This window comes from Bactrocera tryoni, chromosome 4 (genome assembly GCF_016617805.1).
Source record: "Bactrocera tryoni isolate S06 chromosome 4, CSIRO_BtryS06_freeze2, whole genome shotgun sequence".
NCBI classification, from domain to species: domain Eukaryota; kingdom Metazoa; phylum Arthropoda; class Insecta; order Diptera; family Tephritidae; genus Bactrocera; species Bactrocera tryoni.
This window is the reverse complement of record NC_052502.1, coordinates 44,977,712-44,999,018: the sequence shown is the minus strand read 5'-3', so window position 1 is coordinate 44,999,018 and position 21,307 is coordinate 44,977,712. Positions and strand designations below refer to the sequence as shown.

Here is a 21,307-nt window from a genome sequence, read left to right as displayed (position 1 = left end):
GCTGTCGCTTGATATTCTCATATTAGGGGGATTCTCTTGCTCTTGCAAAACCTTGCCCAGTGCAGAAACAGCAGAATTTTCCTCTTGGTGCAACGGCGCAACAATAAACACACGCAGAAAATTATTTGCAATGGCTGTAAAATATGTCAGACCAGACCAAAACCCATGTTTATTTTCGTGCCGTCATATATCACTAGATTCTGCAATGGGTGCTTGGCCTTGCATATTTCGGTATAGGATTTTTGCATTTTGTGTCATTGTGCAATCTTGCAAGAGCAAGAGAATGCCGCTATTGATAATTGTCAGTGAAAACTCATCGAAAACACACATTGTCGGTCCGAACGACTTAAATTCCACAACATACAAATGTGTTTTCAAAATGTTTTCAATGTCGGTCCGAACATAGTATTAATGAATTATATCCACTTGTGAATTTCAAAAATCGATTTTTTTTTTTGTTTTTCATATATGTATGTATATCGAATGTACGGTTTTTGATGCGACAAACAGTGTCGGAGTTGTGAGCGTATTTGTAAAAACTTTTAACTTAATTTTCTCGAAGCGATGTTTTCAGGGTCGATTAGAAAAATTTTTACGAAACGGCTGGTCGATCAGATGGAAATTTGTATATTATCCTCTTAGACATATTTCTCAGGTGTTGGTGGAAGGAAAAAAAATTTGGATAATAATTTCGATTTTAAAGCCATACTGTAGTACAATTTTGTCACAAAAAAATAATGTTTAGAGTAGCTTCTAAGTCAAAAATCAAAATTTTGACTAGTGCTTCGATCATTGCATATATTCATCTAAAGTAAAAATAATATTTTAGTTTTTGACATAGTTTTAAGTCCAACAATCTCGCTCATCGCCAATTACCCTTTTTCTATGTAAGGTCCTCCTGGAGATCAGCTCTATTATCAAGGGAAACCAAAAAACTAACTATTATTAAAGCGCTTGGAATTTCATCAAGCTATATTATGTTTTTATTCATTAAATAAAATGCATCTTCAAACAAAATTAACTAAATTATGGAGAATTATGCTAAGCGAAAGATGGACCTGCATGTTGCGACTTTTGATGAAGGAATTGTGGAAACTTTCCAAATATTTTGGTAAAAGTTACCCTTCCTTAAGTCGACTCTCTGTTTACTACCTATGGTGAAGTGAAATGTGGGAGTATAGGATATTTATGTATATATAGCTTCTATAAACTGGCCTAACCAGTTTAAACAACAGTTCCTTCTTATGCAGATTCGTTATCAATGGAACGCAAGTCAAAAAGAATGATCCGTGAAGTCATACAAGCTGTCACAAGCCTGGAAGAATTTAATAAAAAAAAAATCGCCAATCTGTTAAAACAACGATTAGATAATGTCATCAGTTTTATATCAAAACAAAATAAAGAAGTTCCTTAATCTCAATTTGTATATATTGAACCCAAGGACTATTATTCCAAAATAATTCTGAGAAGTTCTGTGTCAAAATTTTTTACCGCTAAATATGATGAGAATTTTTCTACTATTTTAAAAGTACCCAAGACACCTATTCTGGGTTAGGAAGGAGTGTAATCTACAATAATATTGTTTTTTCTCGAACACTTCGATATTTGTTTAGATTAATAAGGATAGATTTCTCTTTCATCAAATGGAAATTGTAGATAAGATTAGCTCGGAAATGACAAGTCCCTGCTTTCTTTGATATAATAAACATATATAAAACTAAAGATAATGCAGAGTTCTCAAAGAGACATCGGCTTAAAGAGCTTTAAAGATACTCATATACTCGTATCACGTCAACCATCCACGTTCTACCGGACTGAGGTTCAAGGTTTTCACAGTCTCCTAGTGTTTTTGCTCCTAAGCTGAGGTTATCATACACCTAGCACATAACTCTTCGTCCTTCCAACCCGCTTCCACATTTTTTTGGCCTGATTCTCATCTTGAGAGAATTCTAAGCTGTCCTGCTCCGGAGAAAACTCAAACTCTCTTAAGTCGTGTCCAAAAACAAGAACGGTTCCATGAGCTCAATAAAAATATGTAGATACTTTTAAGATTTCCAGCTGGGGCTCAGCCGTTTCTCGTATTTTATTTTTGTTTCTTTTTTATAACATATAGCAGCCATTTCTAGTTTTTTATTCGATTTTTTCCCCATCACGTTAAATATTAATTACGCTTGCTTTGCCGCCACTACAAACCGACATAACCACATACATATATTATTTTATATACATGCATTGTATGTATTTAAATTGTAAAAATACATACATATGTAGTGGCTCTTTTCATGTCCGCTTTTCACTGTCCCCAAGCCACCACTCCCATTTACATCCATACATACATACACACACACATAAATATATATATATATATAGGTAAATTTGTATATTTTCATGTATTTACTTTGGCGCATTTGTATTTCACAGAAATTCCATTAACGACGAGGGCATGGAGCTCACTGTTATGGTGCTGGAGGCAAAGGGGCTAATTTGTCCTTTTAACGTCGAGTCGTTAGACACTTTTGTGCGCATTTATCTTGTGCCAGACGAGGCAGCAGCAATGCAGACGAAGGTGAGCGGGTTTGTTAAAGAATAGCATTTAAGCTTTTGAGGATTACACACTTAGTTACATAAAAAATACAACAAATGAACTCCACAAGTAAATATTCAAAAACAAAAATAAAATGCGCAAGAACCTGTTGAAATCTTACGCAAGTTGGCCAAGAGATTGAGAACACGGCGGAAAATATAAAGCAAATACGGATGCAGGTCATTGAGCTAGTAGTCCAAAATAACTATAAACATATATTTATATATGTACATCATAATATTACAACTAGCTTCCAGAACATTAGCGACAAACTCGCAGAGTTCTGGAAAATCCTGTTAAATTTCCTTTATAAACCAAACTATCAGAGTCACCGTATAACATACCCGATATTATGGTGTTTCTTCTCAACAATATTTGACCTTTTCATTGGAATCGATATACATACTTAGGTATAGTGATAGTTTATACAACAAAAAAAATCACAACTTGGCAGCTTTCTTCAAACCTGTTTTGGGTATATTTTATATGACAATATCAACCCTACACAAGATGTGAAGAATATGTAAAATGCATATACATTGTAACACGGTAGATTTGTATCCATAAAAACTTTTCTATAAATGTTTGAAAAGCATGAATAAAAATAATCGCACTATTAACTTATTCAATTCCTAAAACTGAAATCAATTGAGTTCATAAATATAAAATCGCTCAAGGAACTATCTAGAACTTTCAGGAGATTCAATTAATCATACCATGTTTACATTTTGCTTCATTATTTTAGTCAACATTGAAGTTGAATAAAGGTTATTTATAAGGAAGAAAGTTTTTTATCTTTATCTTGATTTCGATTGATAAGTTTTATGATATCTGGGCTATAGTCTTACCTTGGACAAACATTTATGCCGAATTTCCTGAAGATATCTTGTCAAATCAAAAAGATTTTTATACAAGAACTTGATTTTTATGGATTGTAAGGCAGCTATATCTTAACGGCGTTTTCGAAAAATGAGTATCTTCTTGCTGAGAAATTGCCGTGTGTAAAATTTCAGACTATTTGTTTTAAGACTATTATTTCAAAGACTAGTTCGCATATATCCAGACAGATGGACATGTTTTAATTGACTCAACTTGTCACGCTGATCATTTGCTGCTGTGCAAAAAATAAAGTGCATTCGGCGATTTTTACGATCAGTGAAAATATTCAGAAGTTCCATTAAGTTTTGTGTGCAGAATTAATTTTCTGGTGCCGTAACATTCAGAATGCTGTGAAAGTTCTTCGTTAATATTTGTTTGTTTCGAGCAATAGTTTTTGATTGGTACAAATTATTCAAGGAGTGTCGAGAAAGCGTTGACGACGAACCACGTCCAAGACGGTTATCTGCAACAACTGTTAAGCAGCACGTCAATAAAATAAAGGAATTGGTGCTTGAGAATCGACGATTAACAGTCAGAGATCTTACTGGCATCGTTGGAATATCAGAAGGTTCAGTGAAAACCATTTTGAAAGAGCATTTGGGCCTTAGAAAAGTGGAAGCTCAGATGATTCCAAACATCACTAAATTTTTCGCAAAACAGCGTCGTGTTAACGAGTCTGAACAATGCTTTCCGACTACCAAGATGTCTTAAAATGTTTATAATTGCCCATGAGTCTTGGATCTATGCTCCCGATCCGGAAACAGACGATCTATCGACCGAATATCGTGGCAAAGACGAGCCGTAGCCGAAAATACCACGTGGAATCAGGCCAAAAATCAAGGTTATGTTGACACTTTTCTTCAATTATCAAGGTATGGTTCACTCCGAAATTTTTCCGACCAGCCAAACTGTCTCAACGTTTGTGCGAAAATATTCGTAAAAAGAGGCAGGAGGTAAAATTATGGGTCGACAACTGTTGGTTTTACCACCAACTAAAGATTACATTTAGAACCAATTCTGCTTAGAATTTAAAAAATCCTAAACTAGGGGTAATTGGAAGATGGGGGACGCCATTTTAGCAACAATCTTTGGCGCGGTTTAAAATAATATTCTACGAAATAAAAATTATATACTTTACAAACACATATTTTACTATTAGTTTGATTACTACTTTCTTTCTTTTGCAGGTTTTTAAGGACTCCGTCACGCCCAGCTACAATGAAACATTCAATTTTTGGCTAAAGAAGCAACAAGGACGCCACTCCCTGTGGTTCCATTTGTATCACAATGGCGACGCGCACACGCTAATCGGCGAAGCAGAAATGGAAATCGGCGAAATGCCACGCCCCGTCACCACATGGATACCGCTAACCGATTCGCGCAAATGCAATGCACAATGGGGCGAACTGATGTTTTCGCTGAGCTATTTGCCAACAGCGGAACGCCTAACGATTGTCGTGGTGAAGGCGAGGAATTTAAAAACGGAAATAAAGGAAGGTGGTAGCAAAGTGATCGCACCGCAACAGGTGCAAAGCGTTTTCGTAAAGGTAAGTGTAATGCACTTAAGTGACATCATTGAGTGACGTAAATAATATCACAATTGAATTTTCACAGGTTTACCTTATGAACAACGAGAAGAAAGTGCTGAAGAAGCGTACTTCACTCAAACGTCGCGAACGCAGTCCCATCTTCAATGAGTCGGTGATTTTTAGTGTGCCACCAACAAGCCTCACCACCGTGCAGTTACGTCTCACCGTTTTCGGTGTGACCGAAGCTGACGATGGTGGACCGCGTATTACACCACTGGGTCATGTGATAGCGGGCGCCTGTACAACCGGTAAGGGACTACGACATTGGCATCAAATGCTCTCTTCGCTACGCAAACCCGTTGCCATGTGGCATGTGCTGCGACGCGCCTCCTACCAACCGATCTTTACGGGTGGCGCCGAAGCAGTCGTGGCGGCCATGCAGAGCACAGCCTTACGTGCCAAGCGCAACAGTATTATCTAATTATTTTCATAGGAACAAGGAATTTTTTTTATTGAGAAACATGTTGTTGAATGCAAGTGTACCCCACTTTCTTGCAGAACTCAATTGCGTTAAGACTTTTCCTGTTACTCGCAAGAGAAAACAACCAAATGAGCAAGATAAAAGCACTGTAGTTCGCCCTCTCCTCTTCTCTTTTTACGCGCACAATTTGTCCAATCAAACTGGTTGTCCTTAAATGCATACTTTTAGGCATATAACCCCAAATAAGACTTGTATTTCAGTATTTTATATTACTTTTCTAACTTTTTTATACTTAATAACGTCTTTTTACTCAGCGACTTGCCTAATAACTGAAGAAACATACTCTTTCTCTCTGCCCCCTTTCTCACTCACTTCACTAATAAATCTCTCTTTATATATATAGTAACTAATATGTAGTACATATGTGGTTTTCCGCACAGTATTCCTACTATGGATCCAGCACTCAACCAAAATATATACTCATTCCATATTTATCAAGTAACCTACTATCTAACTATCACACCTAGTCCAAAAGCGCAACTTATACCTTAGCGGATCGCAGCAAATGTGAATTCAAAATAAAGTATATGGCATTGCATTGTATTTACATTTATATATACATATATACATACATTAATATATATTCGTAGCAAATGCACTCGGGTTTGTAGCTAAACTATGAATAGAAAAATCAAACAAAATATATTATATCATACAAAATGCTTATGTATTAAGATACAATGTGTATGTAAATGTGGCTGAGTACTCAAAAAAATTATGAAACAAATAACAATATTAGCGAATATACATATTTATTACACTGTGCGACAAATGAAGGAAGCGAACTTGTATATCCGTTGGCGAGCGAAAAAGAACGAGGAGCAATAGAAAAACAGCTACCTCTCCGACCTTTCTCGTTTCCTCATTGCACGGAACCTCACACTTTCCCCACCAAATCCACAGCGATCATTTTTACGAACTGGACGAATAAGTATAGACTTGAACTTAATAATGCAGTCGATTGCGTGAAAATTCCGACTGTAAATAACCCTAAGATTTTAGGTTTAACTTTTCGATAGTCTATGCCCTTCACTTCCATACGACCGCGATTATTGCCAAGGCACAGAGACCCAACAAAATTCTCAAGTCGCTAGCCGGCAGCACATGGGGAAAAGACAAAAAAACGTTGTTGGCAACATACATACAAGGCAATCGGTCGGCCGATCCTTAACTATGCGGCACCAATATGGTCGCCTGGATGCAGTGGTACGCAGATGAGGAAACTCCAGACTTTCGAGAATACTGCACTCCGGACCACGATGTCTTCTATCGAACACCTACACAGTGAGATGCTTACGCTCCTGTTAAGGGCATGTGAACTCCCTCTCCAAGCAGTTCCTGCTGGCATGTTTTCGTAGAAATCATCCTTGCAGCCATCTGCTTGGAGCGGAACCGCCTCCTAGGAGCATCAAAAGGTCATTCCTGGACTACGTCGACGACGTCGTACAGTACGCCGACCGGACTTCGGCCGCAACTAACTTTCGACAGGTACTGACCGCCATTCACAGCGGAGCCATCAACACCCTCTGACCACCTCTTTGCATGCCCTACGAACCCTACTCATTTAACACCCTCCTCCCTTTGGTCCGACCCCGTCGAAACAGCACGTTTCCTGGGCCTCCCGTTAAATAATGTCGACGACAACACAGATAACCCTTACCAACCTAACGGGGATTGATAACCGTTAAAACAAGAACAACAGGAACAATAGATGCTTATTCGAACTTCGTCACCCAGATTAACTTTGGTTTTAACCATTGAGATGACAAAACTATTTCTGAAAATGAGTAATGGTATTCCATACTGTTTTTGCCATTAAAAATTGTCTTGAGAGCAAGTAAAGCTGTGCGCAGTAGATCAAAGAAAACAAGAAAAACGTTAAATTCGCTTTTTGTTTGTATGGCAGCTATGTGCTACAGTTATCCGGAAATCCGTATTCCAAAATTTCAGAGCAATGGCTCAAAAACTGAGATGGAGATTTCTAGACCGACTCGCTCATTTCGCACTTTATTTATATTACTTTGAGCAAAAAAAATAGTAAGACTTTTTGATTTAAATTTTGGTTTGAAAACCCTATTCGTCGAACTATTTGAATGAAATTATTCAAATTAAGGCCTTCGGTAATAATTGTTCGCAGCGAGCAAAGTATTTTTGATTGGCACAAGTAATTCAAAAGAGGGCCGAAACGCGTTGACGACAAACCACGTCCAGGATGGCCATCAACATCAACTGATGATCAACATGTGAAAAAAATAAAGGAATTGGTGCTTGAGAATCGACGATTAACAGTGACAGGTCTCAATGGCATTGTTGCAATGTCAGAAGGATCAACGAAAACCATTTTGAAAGAGGATTGGACCATTTTGAAAGAAAGTCAAACAGAAAAACAACGTAGTGATAACGTCTATGAAACAATGCTTATCGACTATCAGGAAATCATGACATTATTATTACTGGCGATGTGTCATGGCTCTATGCTTACGACTCGAAAACAGACGATCAATCGGTCGTGGCAAAGGTGATCCCAGCCGAAAAAACCACGACAAAGCAGGTCAAAAATCAAGGTTATTTGACAGTTTTCTTCGATTATTGAGGTGTGGTACACTCCGAATTCTTTCCGACCGGCTAAACTGTCAACAAGGAATGTATTTGAGTGTTATGCGTCGTTTACGCGAAGCTATTCGTAAAAAGAGGCCGAGATGATGGGAGGACAACTCTTGGTTTTTACACCACGATAATACACCATCGCCTAGTGTATTGATTCTTCGTGAGTTTTCCGTTAAAATTTCAACCAATATCGTGCCGCAACCACCTATTTTGCTCATAGTTGTATATCTAATACCCAGTTCAGAGCATAAATATAATATTGGGTCGACAGTCAATGTAATGTTAACTGAAATGACACCATTTTATAACCGGAGAATTGTCAACTTGACAAGAATTTTTAAAGTAATTTAAGAAATTCTTTTCTGCCGAACAACAACAAAAAATTTGGACATTTTCATAAAGTAGACTTAAACAAACCTTCATTACAGTTAAAAATATTTCTGATTTCCGGATATTAAAAAATATTGCCAAGACTCTACACTTTCCGGATTCCTGATCTTATTACATATTTCAGATGGTATGGAATCATCATTTTGACAAGAATCGAAAGTCGGAGGTGAAACTTCCGATATTGCTGCGGCTCATAGTCATAAAACTTCAAAAGAAGCAGTGCTATTGGTGCAACAATTCCTAAGTAACCTGATTCCCTCGTAAATTAGGCTTAAAGGCAAGCATTCATTGCAGTTCCTTACAACAGCCAGGTTTCTAATATTTCTAATTCCCGCATACTACAACCTTGCAAAAGGCTCTACACTTTCAGGGATCTCTGATCATATGCCATATTTCAGAGGATGAAGTTATGAAATCAGAAAGAAGCAGTTACTATGAGATGAAGATTTATCATTGGCTCTTATCTCCATTCTTTTTAGAGTCTAACATAAATAAAGCTGTGATTTCTTAACATCGATAGCTTGGCAAAAGTTTGTGAAGCAATGGCACTGCTATCGGAATAACGTGCGGATGTGACACAATATTCTCTACCGAGGTTTGAACGTTTTATAGCGAAGTTTCGTGTCAGCAAACCGAAATGTGAATTTTAATTTTCAAAATTTTAGCGCTTAGCTACATCCCAAAACCGTTTTTGTTAATGAATTTCTTTAATTTTCAATACCCGTTTTGAATCATTACGACATCGGTGTAGAATATTAAAATCAAATAAGTATTCGAAAAGCCATCCCTGGCCATGTACGAAGTAATCAGATTTATTGAATTGTCATAGAACGTAAGTCGTGAATACTCTTAAAGAATGTCTTTTCGATAACAATGCTAACCTTCCCAACTGTCTCTTAAATTTTTTCCGTTATCCAACGAGTATACAATCTTGCCAATCTTAATTATTTGTCACACAGTGTTGTTGTTAAAAGCAAACAGCAATTGTTGAATGGGTAATAAAAAACCTACGAGAAGTTAAATATATAATATAATAAAGCAAATAATTTCTATGTAAATAAATTGTTGAACAAGAAATGAATAGTTAAAAAGATAGCAAAAACAAAACTACAGGCAATCAAAAATAAGGATAAATTAATGAATTATTATTATTGAATTTGTTTCGGGAATATAAAAGAAAACAAATATAAATAGCTTTGTGATTATTAAGTCCGAAAAATAAATTGTATAACCGTTAAAGGGTGGAAACGGCGAAAAAAAAGAAAACAAAAAAGCAAATACCATAAGTATTATAAAAAAAATGCAAATTTATTGTTTATCTATTATGCTATGACTGAGATTGATATTAGCCACTTTAACGGTTATATCCACTGGAAGGTCAGAAAAAATTTACAGAATTCAATATACTTTGATAATAATTTGTTTTATAATCGGTGATTTGTTTGAAGAATGTCGAATCCGCTTGATCACGTAGCGCATCTTCAAGTGGTTAAAATTGTGTCAAATCTAAAAAATGTATCAACTATAAGTGAATACTGGAAACAAAAGAGTGCTAGTCAAAATTTTGATTTTATCAAAATGAAAATGTGCGCCTCAGGATGGCTCAGGGAAATACGCTCATATCTTCGGGAAATTATTTGCAGGATCAACTTCAAATCTTCGAAAAATATTCTCAAATAAAAAATCGAGGTTTTAAAATTCACAAGCTAATATAACCAAGCTGAACAAATTTGTCAAACCATTTACGGGACTTTGGATATCGTGCGCTACTAGTGGTTCACGAGCGGTTATAACCGCTTAACAAATTTGTCGTAAGCTTAAAACTCTACGTCGATCTATGAAGATCTGGTTATCAATTTTGTAGAATTTTTGGATATCGTGTACTACCTTTGATATGAGTGTAAACCCTACAACATAAAAGCTCAATTTTATCTAAAGTTAAAATTGAAAGACATACAGACAGACATTATATAATTGCGAAAAACATTCTAAACTTTCAAAGATTAAAACTGCTTAAGGGGAGCCTGCTTTAGAAACTTCCAAAAAATCGAAGCGGGGTTAGTTGCACAAACAAACAAAAACAGAAAGTGAAGAACGAAATAATAGCTTTTTCTATCGATATATCCAAAACTCCATTAAAATTTTTATAAAAAAACATTTTAGAGAAAATGAACTAGCTTTTGCGCTAATGTTGAAAGTGATTAGATCGAAAAGCTTCTCTTCAAAGGGGAGCCAATCAGCATTGTAGGGGCATCTACCTTAATAATCCATCTTCAGAAACTTGGTAAAATAGAATCGGCATATTGCAGAGTATGCGTGAGTATATATGCGGATATGGGAGACAATAGAATATTAGCTCTGTGAATGTCAAGCCTTCTGTCTGTGAAAAAAATCAGACAAGTCACTTGTTGGGCCGGACTTCATTGGTTACAATTTAGGAGCGCAATGAACTTCATTATGGCTTTGAGGGTCAGCCACCTGACGGTCAGGCACTGCTTCCCCTCTACTTTCCAACCACCAGTACGAACTATTATGAGCTGAAAAGGAGTCTAGACTGGCCGCATTGCCTCGTTTTTCGAAGCGATTCACTAGAGACCATTATTCTTGAATTTTTTTCGACTAAACTCGACTTATGCCATCTAAAACCAATCGTAGAATCTAGATATACGGTTGAAGTTATACACCGTTTATGGGAATGGGAAAAATTAACAACTTCGATATTTCGCGTTTTTCTGTGAGCAGAAAAAAGCTATAAGTAATCCGATAACAATTTTTCGAATTATGTTAAGCAGTAAATGTCAAATTTCGTGAAGATACCACTAAATGCGAAAGTATCAGACCAGCGCTTTGTATATTTTTATAAGAATCCTACAAATGAGCAGCTTGAGACATAATACCTAATTATTTCTAGACTCTGTTCGGCATAGTGTTAGAAGAGTTTGCAGACAGACAGACGGACATTAAATCGAATTTATTCAAATAATTTTATTCTCGGATATAAAAATTTATTTATTATTTTCAGGGCAGGAAGGTAAACCAGTATGCAAAAGCATCAATAATAGATAAGCAATTAATTTGCATAAGGAAGAGTATACGTTTTCGGAATTCTAAAATAACGCAAAATTAGATTACGTATAAACTCACATGATGAAGCATTCTCTGCAAATATACAATTTTCGGCACAGATATACATGTGCATACATAGTTGAAAGGATGAGTTTGCGTACAAATTAGCAAACACTTTGAAATAAACTTACTTCTAAAATACTTCAAGTAAATACTCTTTACTTACATAAATACATATATACATACATATATACGTACTTACATTAAAAAAACCATTGCATTTGCGCCTTTAACGAAAAAATTTTGTTCTGAAATTGTGATAAGCAAAACCGAAAGGACGAAATCCTTTGCAATATTTATTTGCTTGAACTTGAAATAAACTGTTATACAAGTATACCATAATAATGTTTAAAAAACCAAGGCAATTCAGTTCTATTTCATTTTAAAATTAAGCTATAGCTTAAACAAAACAGAAATATATTTAAGAGAAGAATTTTTTGTAGAAATACGTTAGCTATGCACGCAAGCTCCACATAATATAATTTCATAAATTTTTAATGTAATTTATTTTTCGAACGAATCTCATCTAAAATGGACAATAAAAGACATTTCCAGAGCCACCAACAGTAAAATAAATAATTGAAAACTTTAAAATTATAAATATCTGCGCCAAAACCACCATTAAAACAATATTCAAAAAACGTCTTCACCAAATGTACAGTGGCACAAAGTTAGCAACAATGATGAAAAACAAGAAATTGCACTTCGAAAACTGAGCATGCACGAAAACGAAACACTTGAAAATACAATAGTAGAAACCGTAAGCGGATGGCATAAATACTGTGCTACATGAAATGCTAGGCAGTAGACTCTTCAACTCAAAATTAAGTCCAAAGCCGTCTTCTTCACTCCAGAGTTCACTTCCAATTGAGCTGCTTCTAACATTATATACAAGCACATCGTTCATTTCTAGTAAACCGTTAACAATAGTGAAACGCATATATACTCATTAATGTTTGTACTAGATTTTATGAAATGTTAACGTATGAAAATAATTATAATTGCAATAGTTGAAATAAAGTTTATATTAGCGTTGTTTAGTTTTTAAAACAAACATTTTTCATATTTACATTTGATGAGTATAATGTGTAGCGCTATATATGAGAAATTGTTGATTAAATTGAGATACATATATACACATACATACCTACAGAAATACATAAATAAATACGAGCAGATAAATTAAAATTTATCCTCGAGTTTTATTTTTAGGTTTCATGTGCAAAAAATAAAATATTTTCAAAAAGGTATTTAGCTCCACTGATGGCGGTTTTTCTAGATACCACTGCAAAATTAACCGGACGGAAAAAATTGCTGATAGATAAGCGGATTCCAACTGTATCGGGAAGGGCCGAATGAAGTTTCAGACAAAGCGACTCCTCTATCGTGCGGCTCCTTCAATCTACTGTTGGAGAAAATAATTCGAACTGAAGAAGAACTGAATAGAACAAGCGTACAATCTTACATAAGAGGGTACAATTGCTGGCAGTACGCCGATGATATCGATATCATTTGGCTATAACAAAAGCGCCGTTATTTCTGCTCTCTCCAGGTTGGACAAAGAAGCGCAGCAAAAGGGTCTGGTAGTGAACGTGGACACAAGATGAAATATACCCAACTCTTTTTACACGGTAGATACGTTCCTCAGGAATCTGTGTAAAAAAGATGCGTTTCTATAGTAAAATGGGGGAAACGTTCGTAATGTCACAGAAAACCGTGTATGATGAAGTAAATAACTATATTTACTGAAAAACCGTGTCAAAAAAGTTGAAAACTATAAAATTTCAGATATACGTATCGATTGTACAAAATGTGTAGAGTAAGAGTTATCCGAATAAGGGATTTCCCAATTAAGTGATGTTGAAAACCGATTTTTGAAACCATGATTGGATAAAAAAATTTTACAAAAAAAATTTCTCAACCGTGTAACTTGGAAATCCGTGTAAAAGAAACTGTGTAAAGAGTTGGGTATATCTCCGTCATCAAACAAACAGTCGTCGCATTCGCGACTTGGTTCCGACGTCACTGACGACAGTCATAACGTCTACCCCGGAAATCTAATACAGAGTAAGTCCGCCAATAGGTGCTGCTCGGACGGAGTAGGCAATTGAAAAATAAAATCCTCCACCGACTAACAAAAGGCAAATTCTACAAGCCATTCGCCATCCCCATCCTGCTATATGGTGCAAAGACATGGACGATAACAATGGCTCATGAGTCGGCGTTACAGTTTTTGATAGAAAGCTTCTGCGGGAGATTTATAGGTCCTTTGCGCATTGGCAGCACAGTATATGGAATATGGATAGAGGTTAGAGGTGAAACACCATCAAAAGTTGGGTATACTCCCATTACAAGGCATATAAAAAAATTCCTTGCTTCAACTTTAAGATAAGAGCAATATGATTAAAGTCATCATCGATCTGTAAAATGTGACAGTCGTAGCAAAACATGGAGCCACATGTGGCAGAAGTTCACGCAAGTGAGGAAATTTCTCTGATCGCCATTCACTCGGGAGTGGCCGGAAACGATTCTTTTACACATGGCTCAAGCAGCTCACTACTTCCGGTCTCGAAGGCGAGCTAAAGTGAGAAGGCGAATCATTCCCTACAAGGGTTGTGCGCTGGGTTTGGGACCCGCCACGGCCATGCACCTGGAAATCCCTTAATTGGGAAGCTGCCGCTGCCCAGTTGGTTGATGTCCACGTAAAATAAAAGCTGACGTCACAGCCGTCCAAGAAGTGCGATGAGGGGGACAAAAACTAAGGCGAGAAGGTCCTTGAGGCATTTATTATTGTGGCCATATAAAGGAGCGCAAATTCGGTGTGGGATTCGTGGTGGAAGAGAGACTCCGTCGATGAGTACTGGCATTCACCCTGCGGACGGCAGGGGAAGGACGATGTGACCAAAGATGCTTTCTATGAGCGTTTGAAACACACCTCTGCCCTGCCACGTGGCCACAATAACGCTAAGCGACTTTAACGCCAGGAATGGGCAAGAAGGTATCTTTTGGCACAGCGGTCGGTAAATCAGACTCCACGATGAAACATCCCCTAAATGGAAACTAGATTCCGGCATAGAAAAATTCCGCAAAGCTACCTGGCTGTCTCCGGGTCGAAAAGCCACTAACCAGATCGATCATGTTGTGATAAACGAAAGAACATCGAGGTTCTAACTCCGGACTCAGACTTCTCTATCTTTAGCCAAGGAACCCGCCCGCCACCAACAAAAGGCACGTCAAAAACACAAGGAAGAAGGTTCGACGTCGAAAAGCTGCAATCACAAAAGACAACCAGCACGATTTTCTACTTGACTTCCACTCTGCTCTCTGGAGAGCACCGCATCAACAACTTGATATAAAGGGAACTCTGGGACGGCATTTCAAGCTGTTTTACCGGCAACTGGCAACCGAGGCCATTTAGTTTTCGTATAAATGCAAAAGAACAGTTGGTATGATGAAGGTGCCCGTGTCGTAGCGGGAGAGAAAAACAGACTGCCTACCCTCGCAACGTTACGAGACCATTTCACTTGCGGAATGCGTTAGAATACAATGGGGGCTGAAGAGGAAACCGAGACGCACGGTAAGACAAAAAAGAGAGAGAGGCCAGAAATGGAGTCTTATATATAAGGCGAAGAGTTTGACAAGCTGGCCAGACAGGGTTAATGCTCGAAAACTCTATGAAAAAATATGGCGATCAACAGGGGCTTTCCAGAGCCGGATTATGCGCGTGTAGAACCCTTGAGGTGACCGGTGTAACTGGAGCCCGAGCATACTTAAATTATGAGGAACACTTCTCCAGCCTGCTGAATGGCAGTGAAAGCATAACACCACACGAGATGTCGACAGTCATCCCCAGTACACTGTACACGATGCATCCGCTCCGAACCGTGGAAAACGCAACAGTCGGCTCGCCGGGTTGGCGACGTCTGTACCTTGAGAGATGCGCATGGAATGGTTAAAAGGTGTCACCTATTGCATATATATGCATATTTCTCGATGAAACACTTTAATTAAAAGGTATTTCCTCAAAACAAAGAGAACTTAAGTTACTTTGTCAGCGAAATTTTGAAATACGATTTTCATAAGAAGTTAAATGATTTTGAGGAGAAAGAGGAAGAAAAATTAATAAAGAATTAAGTTACATACATATGTGTATGTATGTCCATACATCTATGTATGTATGTACACTAAAATATTTGGAAATAAGATATTCACGCTGAATATATGGTTATCAGTTCGCGATCAGTAAGTAAACGGCTCATTATATGGGAATAGCATACAGTGCGCCATATTGGCGAGCTGGTATCATTATGAAGGGCCCTGGCAGAAAAGCCACCAAAATGATACTCACAGTTGACTGGCTGAGAATTTGTAACGGCCAACGACTAATCCACTTGCATAAAGACGGTAAACAACTCTTCACTTACCCAACAAAAATAATTTTTTTCACTTTGCGATCAGCACTTTTACCAACAACCGGGAGACTATAATACGAGTTGGCAACGATGCTAAGAACGCAGACATGCGCCTCGCCGTCTTCGGGCCCGACGATCCACAAAAGCAACACTTGCGTCCTGGCTGGTCGAAGAAGACGACTATCGACTCAACGACCATAACCTATAGGAACGCGACAACAATGGCACGCTATAACACTTGGCTGCTAGATGCATGAGGCTGGGTTGCTGTGCAGCTTCGTAAGTAGAATAGGAAATTAATTTTGCATTAAAGGCTAGCATATAAAAACAAAAACAACAACATGTGTATGTATGAATTTGAAAGTGGAAAACTGGAATTTTCTAATTACAGGCGTTTTAAATTTTAGTTACTTTGGCCTTAGTGCCTGCCCACATTTCGAATTTGGTTTAGCTGGTTATTTGTATGGATGCGTTTCCATATGGGCGTAAAGCAGATATGTTTGTGGAAATATTGTTGTATGTGTGATAATTTCCGCTTCTACAAGCAAATATTGAAACAATTCTTTGCTTTAAGTAGTCATCTTAAGAGGAACCAACTGAGCGCACACGCGGCACACTTTCGCAAGCAAGCAACGGGTGAACAGTTGGAGCACACTCGCCGATCGCATAATCGATATTAAATTGTTTTAGAGGTGATAAGTGCGAGTTTAGTGAATATAACGAAGAACAAAGTGAAATTTGCAAAGAAAATTTTGAGAAAATTATTAAAAATAAGACTGATACTAATTAAAGAATTTTAAAATTTGAGCACCGTCGGCTTTAAATACATAAAAATCACGACCCAACCGCACAAACCCCGCCAAGCCATAATGCCCGGACAATACACGCCACCCACATCGCCAACCCCATCAGATCAAACCACAGCGCACGATATGCACTTACAATAACATGACGCCACCGCCACAAACGCTAGCCACCATCACTCACCGAACTCCAGTAGTTCCACGGCGATACTCGCGCTCTTCGGCGGCCAACACCAACAACCTGACCACCGCCGGCGCCACAGAAGGAGTCGCGCATGTTGCGCAATAATCGAAATGTGCACGCTGTCGCAATCACGGCGATCACCGTCAAAGGTCAAGCGCACAAAAAGCCTGGCCGCCGGGCGAAACGCCGCCGTCCGGAACTGGCCAGTTGGCGACGGATCCGGCAGCGATGTGATGAAAAGCTGCGGAGGTGCGTTGCGACGTCAGCAATCTATAGAGCTACTGGAGGCACAGTCGAGTGAACGCAGCGTGTTGGTGAAGAAGATGCTACAGAAACAAGCACGGCAGCACAAACGTGTGGTAATACGGGTGTTAAGATAACTGCCCAGTTCATTTCGCGTAAACGGGCGGTGATCGCGCAAAAAGATCTACAACGGCAACGTTTGCGCTCCCTTTACAACAAAACCACGCTGCACATACAACTGCCAAGTATGGAAGGTGAGTTCGATTAATTTGGGTAATCATAAGCAATGATTTTAAATGGTCTTGCCGATCGTGACGCCACCTAGAATTTTTTCGGCGAATTGAATTTTTTTCATTCATTCATTCAATCATTTTCATAGATATGGATTGGTGATCTTGGGTTGATCGTGCCAATAATAATCATTTCTGTTTCTTCATCCATGTAACTTACTTTCTCATTCATTCATTCAATCCGGTTTTTGTTTATTCATTTTGTTGCCTGATTGAAGTTCAATTTGTGGGGAGAGTCAGCTCATCAGCCGGCGCACGCTTTGATGAACAGTTTTCCCATTTTGGCACCAGCTGTCGACAGCTTCCATAATACGTATTGCACCCTCCAGAAATCACACACACAAATCCACACTCTCAGTGTTATTGCTGAATTTACATAGCTCCGTATATATAAAGTTGTTCGAAAGGATTTGGCATTTCCCTTTGTATTTCTTTTCACTTGTTGTTTTGTTTTGTTTTACATATTATCAACAATTCACCTAAACTCATCAGTCAGATGTGGTATCAATCAAAAGTGTTCTGGTAATGCATTTTATTTGCTAATATTTCAAGCGCTTCTGTTAGACATCTGTATGTATGTATATAATTGACTGGCGCGTTAATGGATTGAGTAATATTTTTCTTATTTCGCCACAGCAAAGAAATTAGCTAATATGCATATCTCTTGTTTAGAAGCAATTTTTGTTGTTTCTTGATGGATATTATTTATTATTTTTTTTTTTTGAGTCTAAATGATTGAAGCAAGCAAATATAGTAAATTTTGTGTTACCAGTTGCCACACTGCCATAGAAGTTTTTCAATAAACCTCGATGGAACATGGAACATGAGTTAGAGAGCTTATTACTTCGATTTCCCCAATTACCCAGTGCAATAGAAAATGTTCGCTCGTTATGGTAGCGCTTAGTCATTGATTAATTTTGAAAAGGTCCATATAGACGTACAAACGGATAAATCTACTTGGCAAGTGCGTCGCTGCTAATTCTGTTGGCTCCGGAAACGCTATTTCGATCCTTTTGCTATACATCTGAGACGATGGCGGCTAGCCGTCCAATTGAGTTATCTTTCGAGCAAGAATGAGGCCTACCTTCATGCTGTGTTCTCTAAAATCTTTAGCCCTCACCGCGAGAGTGCCAATGGGGCAGTGCGTCCAGTTAGAAGACCTAACATTGCGGCATTGTGAACCCTGCTAAGACGTGTAACCTTGGGCATTTCCCGTCTGGGGCAGAAGACCACAAGTGCTGTTATGCTGAGCCTGCGCGGGTACCATAGATCCCACGCTCGAATGCACAAAGAACGGGAAACACCTGCTCATTCTCATACTGATTGGATTTGGTTAAGACGGTCCGCTCTTGCAAGCTCACTGGCTTTACACTCTGGCGCAGAAGATTACAAAGTGCTACTTTGCTTGAGGTCGCGCGAGAGTCCCATAGATCCAACGCCCGGAATGCACGAAGACCGGGGAAACACCTGCTCATTCTCATACTGACGGAATTTGGTTACGATTAAGTTCCTCTCTTGAAAGCTCAGTTTCCGACGGGTTTTGCTGTGGCCAGGCACCCAGGCAAGTTTAATATGAAATTAATATGAATTTCTGCTTGATGCTCGCCCTATGCTTCCACTTTGGAGAAGTATGTACACTCTACTGTTTTCTTGGTGGCTCTGCAGTTCCGCTTGAAAGACACTTTACAGCGATCTGAAATGGGTGTTGATTGAGAGCTCCCTGACAGAAGACTCCCCTCCAACTTTCCCCTTGAGCCTTCTTTGCATCCGCGTGAAAAGGCTCACTGCGCCTCTTCTTCTCGGAGGTACATGTATGTGCGCGGAGAAGATGCCATTAGGAGTAGGACTCCGCGATGCAAAGTAATCCAAGTTATCACAGAAGCATTGAGAGGGGATTTCAGAATGTATTTCTCTTGGGACGCTTTAATGTATTCGGTTTCTCGGTACATTGTCATATTTATTTTACGTACAACTTTAAATAGTTGGTTAGCCATAATTTCCTTGAGGGTATGCAAGAAACTATGAAATCGTCTATGTATGTTTGTATATGTGTAATGAATATGTGCCTTGATTGAAATATTCAAATGAAATTATGGGTGATATTAAAATTTCCGACCATTTGGCTTTCAGCACTCTGGAGTTTGTGAAAAGCTTTAAATATTGAGTGATTTTCGAGGAAATTAACAATTTTAATGGACATGTCATTACATGAAAATTATGTTGTAGTAATAGATGTGTATAATATGTTACTATAAACATATGAATGATATGTTTATAACTTATGTACATATACCAAATAATCAAATTTGATCCGAAATGTCAGGAATATAAAACTTTACGCCTACAAATTTTTTATTTTCATCTTCAACAAGAAAAAACGTTAACTTCGGCTGCACCGAAGCTAATATACCCTTCGCAGGTGCGTTTCTTTTAGTAACTATGTGTTCAGTTTGTATCGAAGCTATACGCTATAGTAATCTGATCTGAACAATTAGAGTAATCCATGTCAAATTTCGTGAAGATACCACGTCAAATGCGAAAGTTTTCCATATACATAAGCCTTTGATTCCGATCGTTCAGTTTGTATGGGAACTATATGCTATAGTTAACCGATCTGAACAATTTCTGCGGAGATTACATTGTTGCTTTAGAAAATAATCTATACCAAATTTCGTGAAGATACCACGTCAAATGCAAGAGTTTTCCATACAAGAAGTTTTTACCGATCGTTCAGTTTGTATAGCAGCTGTATGTTATAGTGGTCCAATATCGGCAGTTCCGACAAATAAGCAGCTTCTTGCAGAGAAAATGATGTTTGCAAAATTCGAAACGCATATATACAGACAGACGGACGGGCAGATGGACAAACAGACGGACAGACAGACAAACGGAAATGGCTGAGTCGACTCAGCTCAACATGATGATCATTTATATATATACGACAAACTTAATATACCCTGTTCAGCATACCAACGATTGATACAATTTTCCACACACCCGCTACAATCCTTGGCTAGGAGGGCCATCAGTGCCTGCAGCGAATAGTAGTTTCTTCGGTTTCACCATTAGCTAGAATATTGAACAGTTTCGACATCATATTAATGTATCTATGTATGTACATATGTATGGTCCTGAGCTACTCATCGTCATTTTTGCAACAAATTCAAGGCTTTTGGAACGAGTTGAGTATTCATACCCAAAACATTAACTAAACTGTGTTGAGCCGATCCAAAAGAGATTGTGAGATGCCCTGTGCCATTGCTCCGATGGCAACGCGAAAAATAAGCCCTGTTTCTTTCGTTTCCGTTGTTATCTTAGACAGACATCTCGCATTATGCAAATTTTCAATGAGCTCACAACATTTACCAAATGCTTTCTGCCACTCATCCTCTGTTTGTGATACAGTATACTCCCTTAAACCCCTCTGCAACATTTTCAATAGGTCCATAGTCATGATTTCATTGGAAAAACACAAAACTTCAAGTAAACTCGATTTTACATTTTCCATGATAAAGCAATAGCAGATATTCTACTTTGAAACTGTAAAACCTTTCATTATAAAAAAAAATGTCTACTGGATAAAATAATTTGTCAGTGTGATAATGTCTGAAAAAAAAATTCACTTTACATACATATGTATGTGCATGTGGACACACTCACTTTGTAAGATCACTTTTCGGTCTCAAACCGCAAAATACTTAAATCACACAAAAAATAAC

The 21,307-nt window shown here is 38.0% G+C and overlaps 1 protein-coding gene across 1 annotated transcript in view; it reads left to right on the top strand.

Annotated features, from left to right (window-relative positions):
- Positions 1 to 6,523, top strand: part of LOC120775959 — a 30,529-nt gene extending 24,006 nt beyond the window's left edge. Inside the window, exons 4-6 of the mRNA XM_040106371.1 lie at positions 2,422 to 2,566; positions 4,651 to 5,010; positions 5,078 to 6,523. Coding sequence (XP_039962305.1) covers positions 2,422 to 2,566; positions 4,651 to 5,010; positions 5,078 to 5,473 — 901 coding nt within the window. The 3' untranslated portion in view covers positions 5,474 to 6,523. The remainder of the gene's footprint in view (positions 1 to 2,421; positions 2,567 to 4,650; positions 5,011 to 5,077) is intronic.
- The last annotated feature ends 14,784 nt before the right edge of the window (positions 6,524 to 21,307 follow it).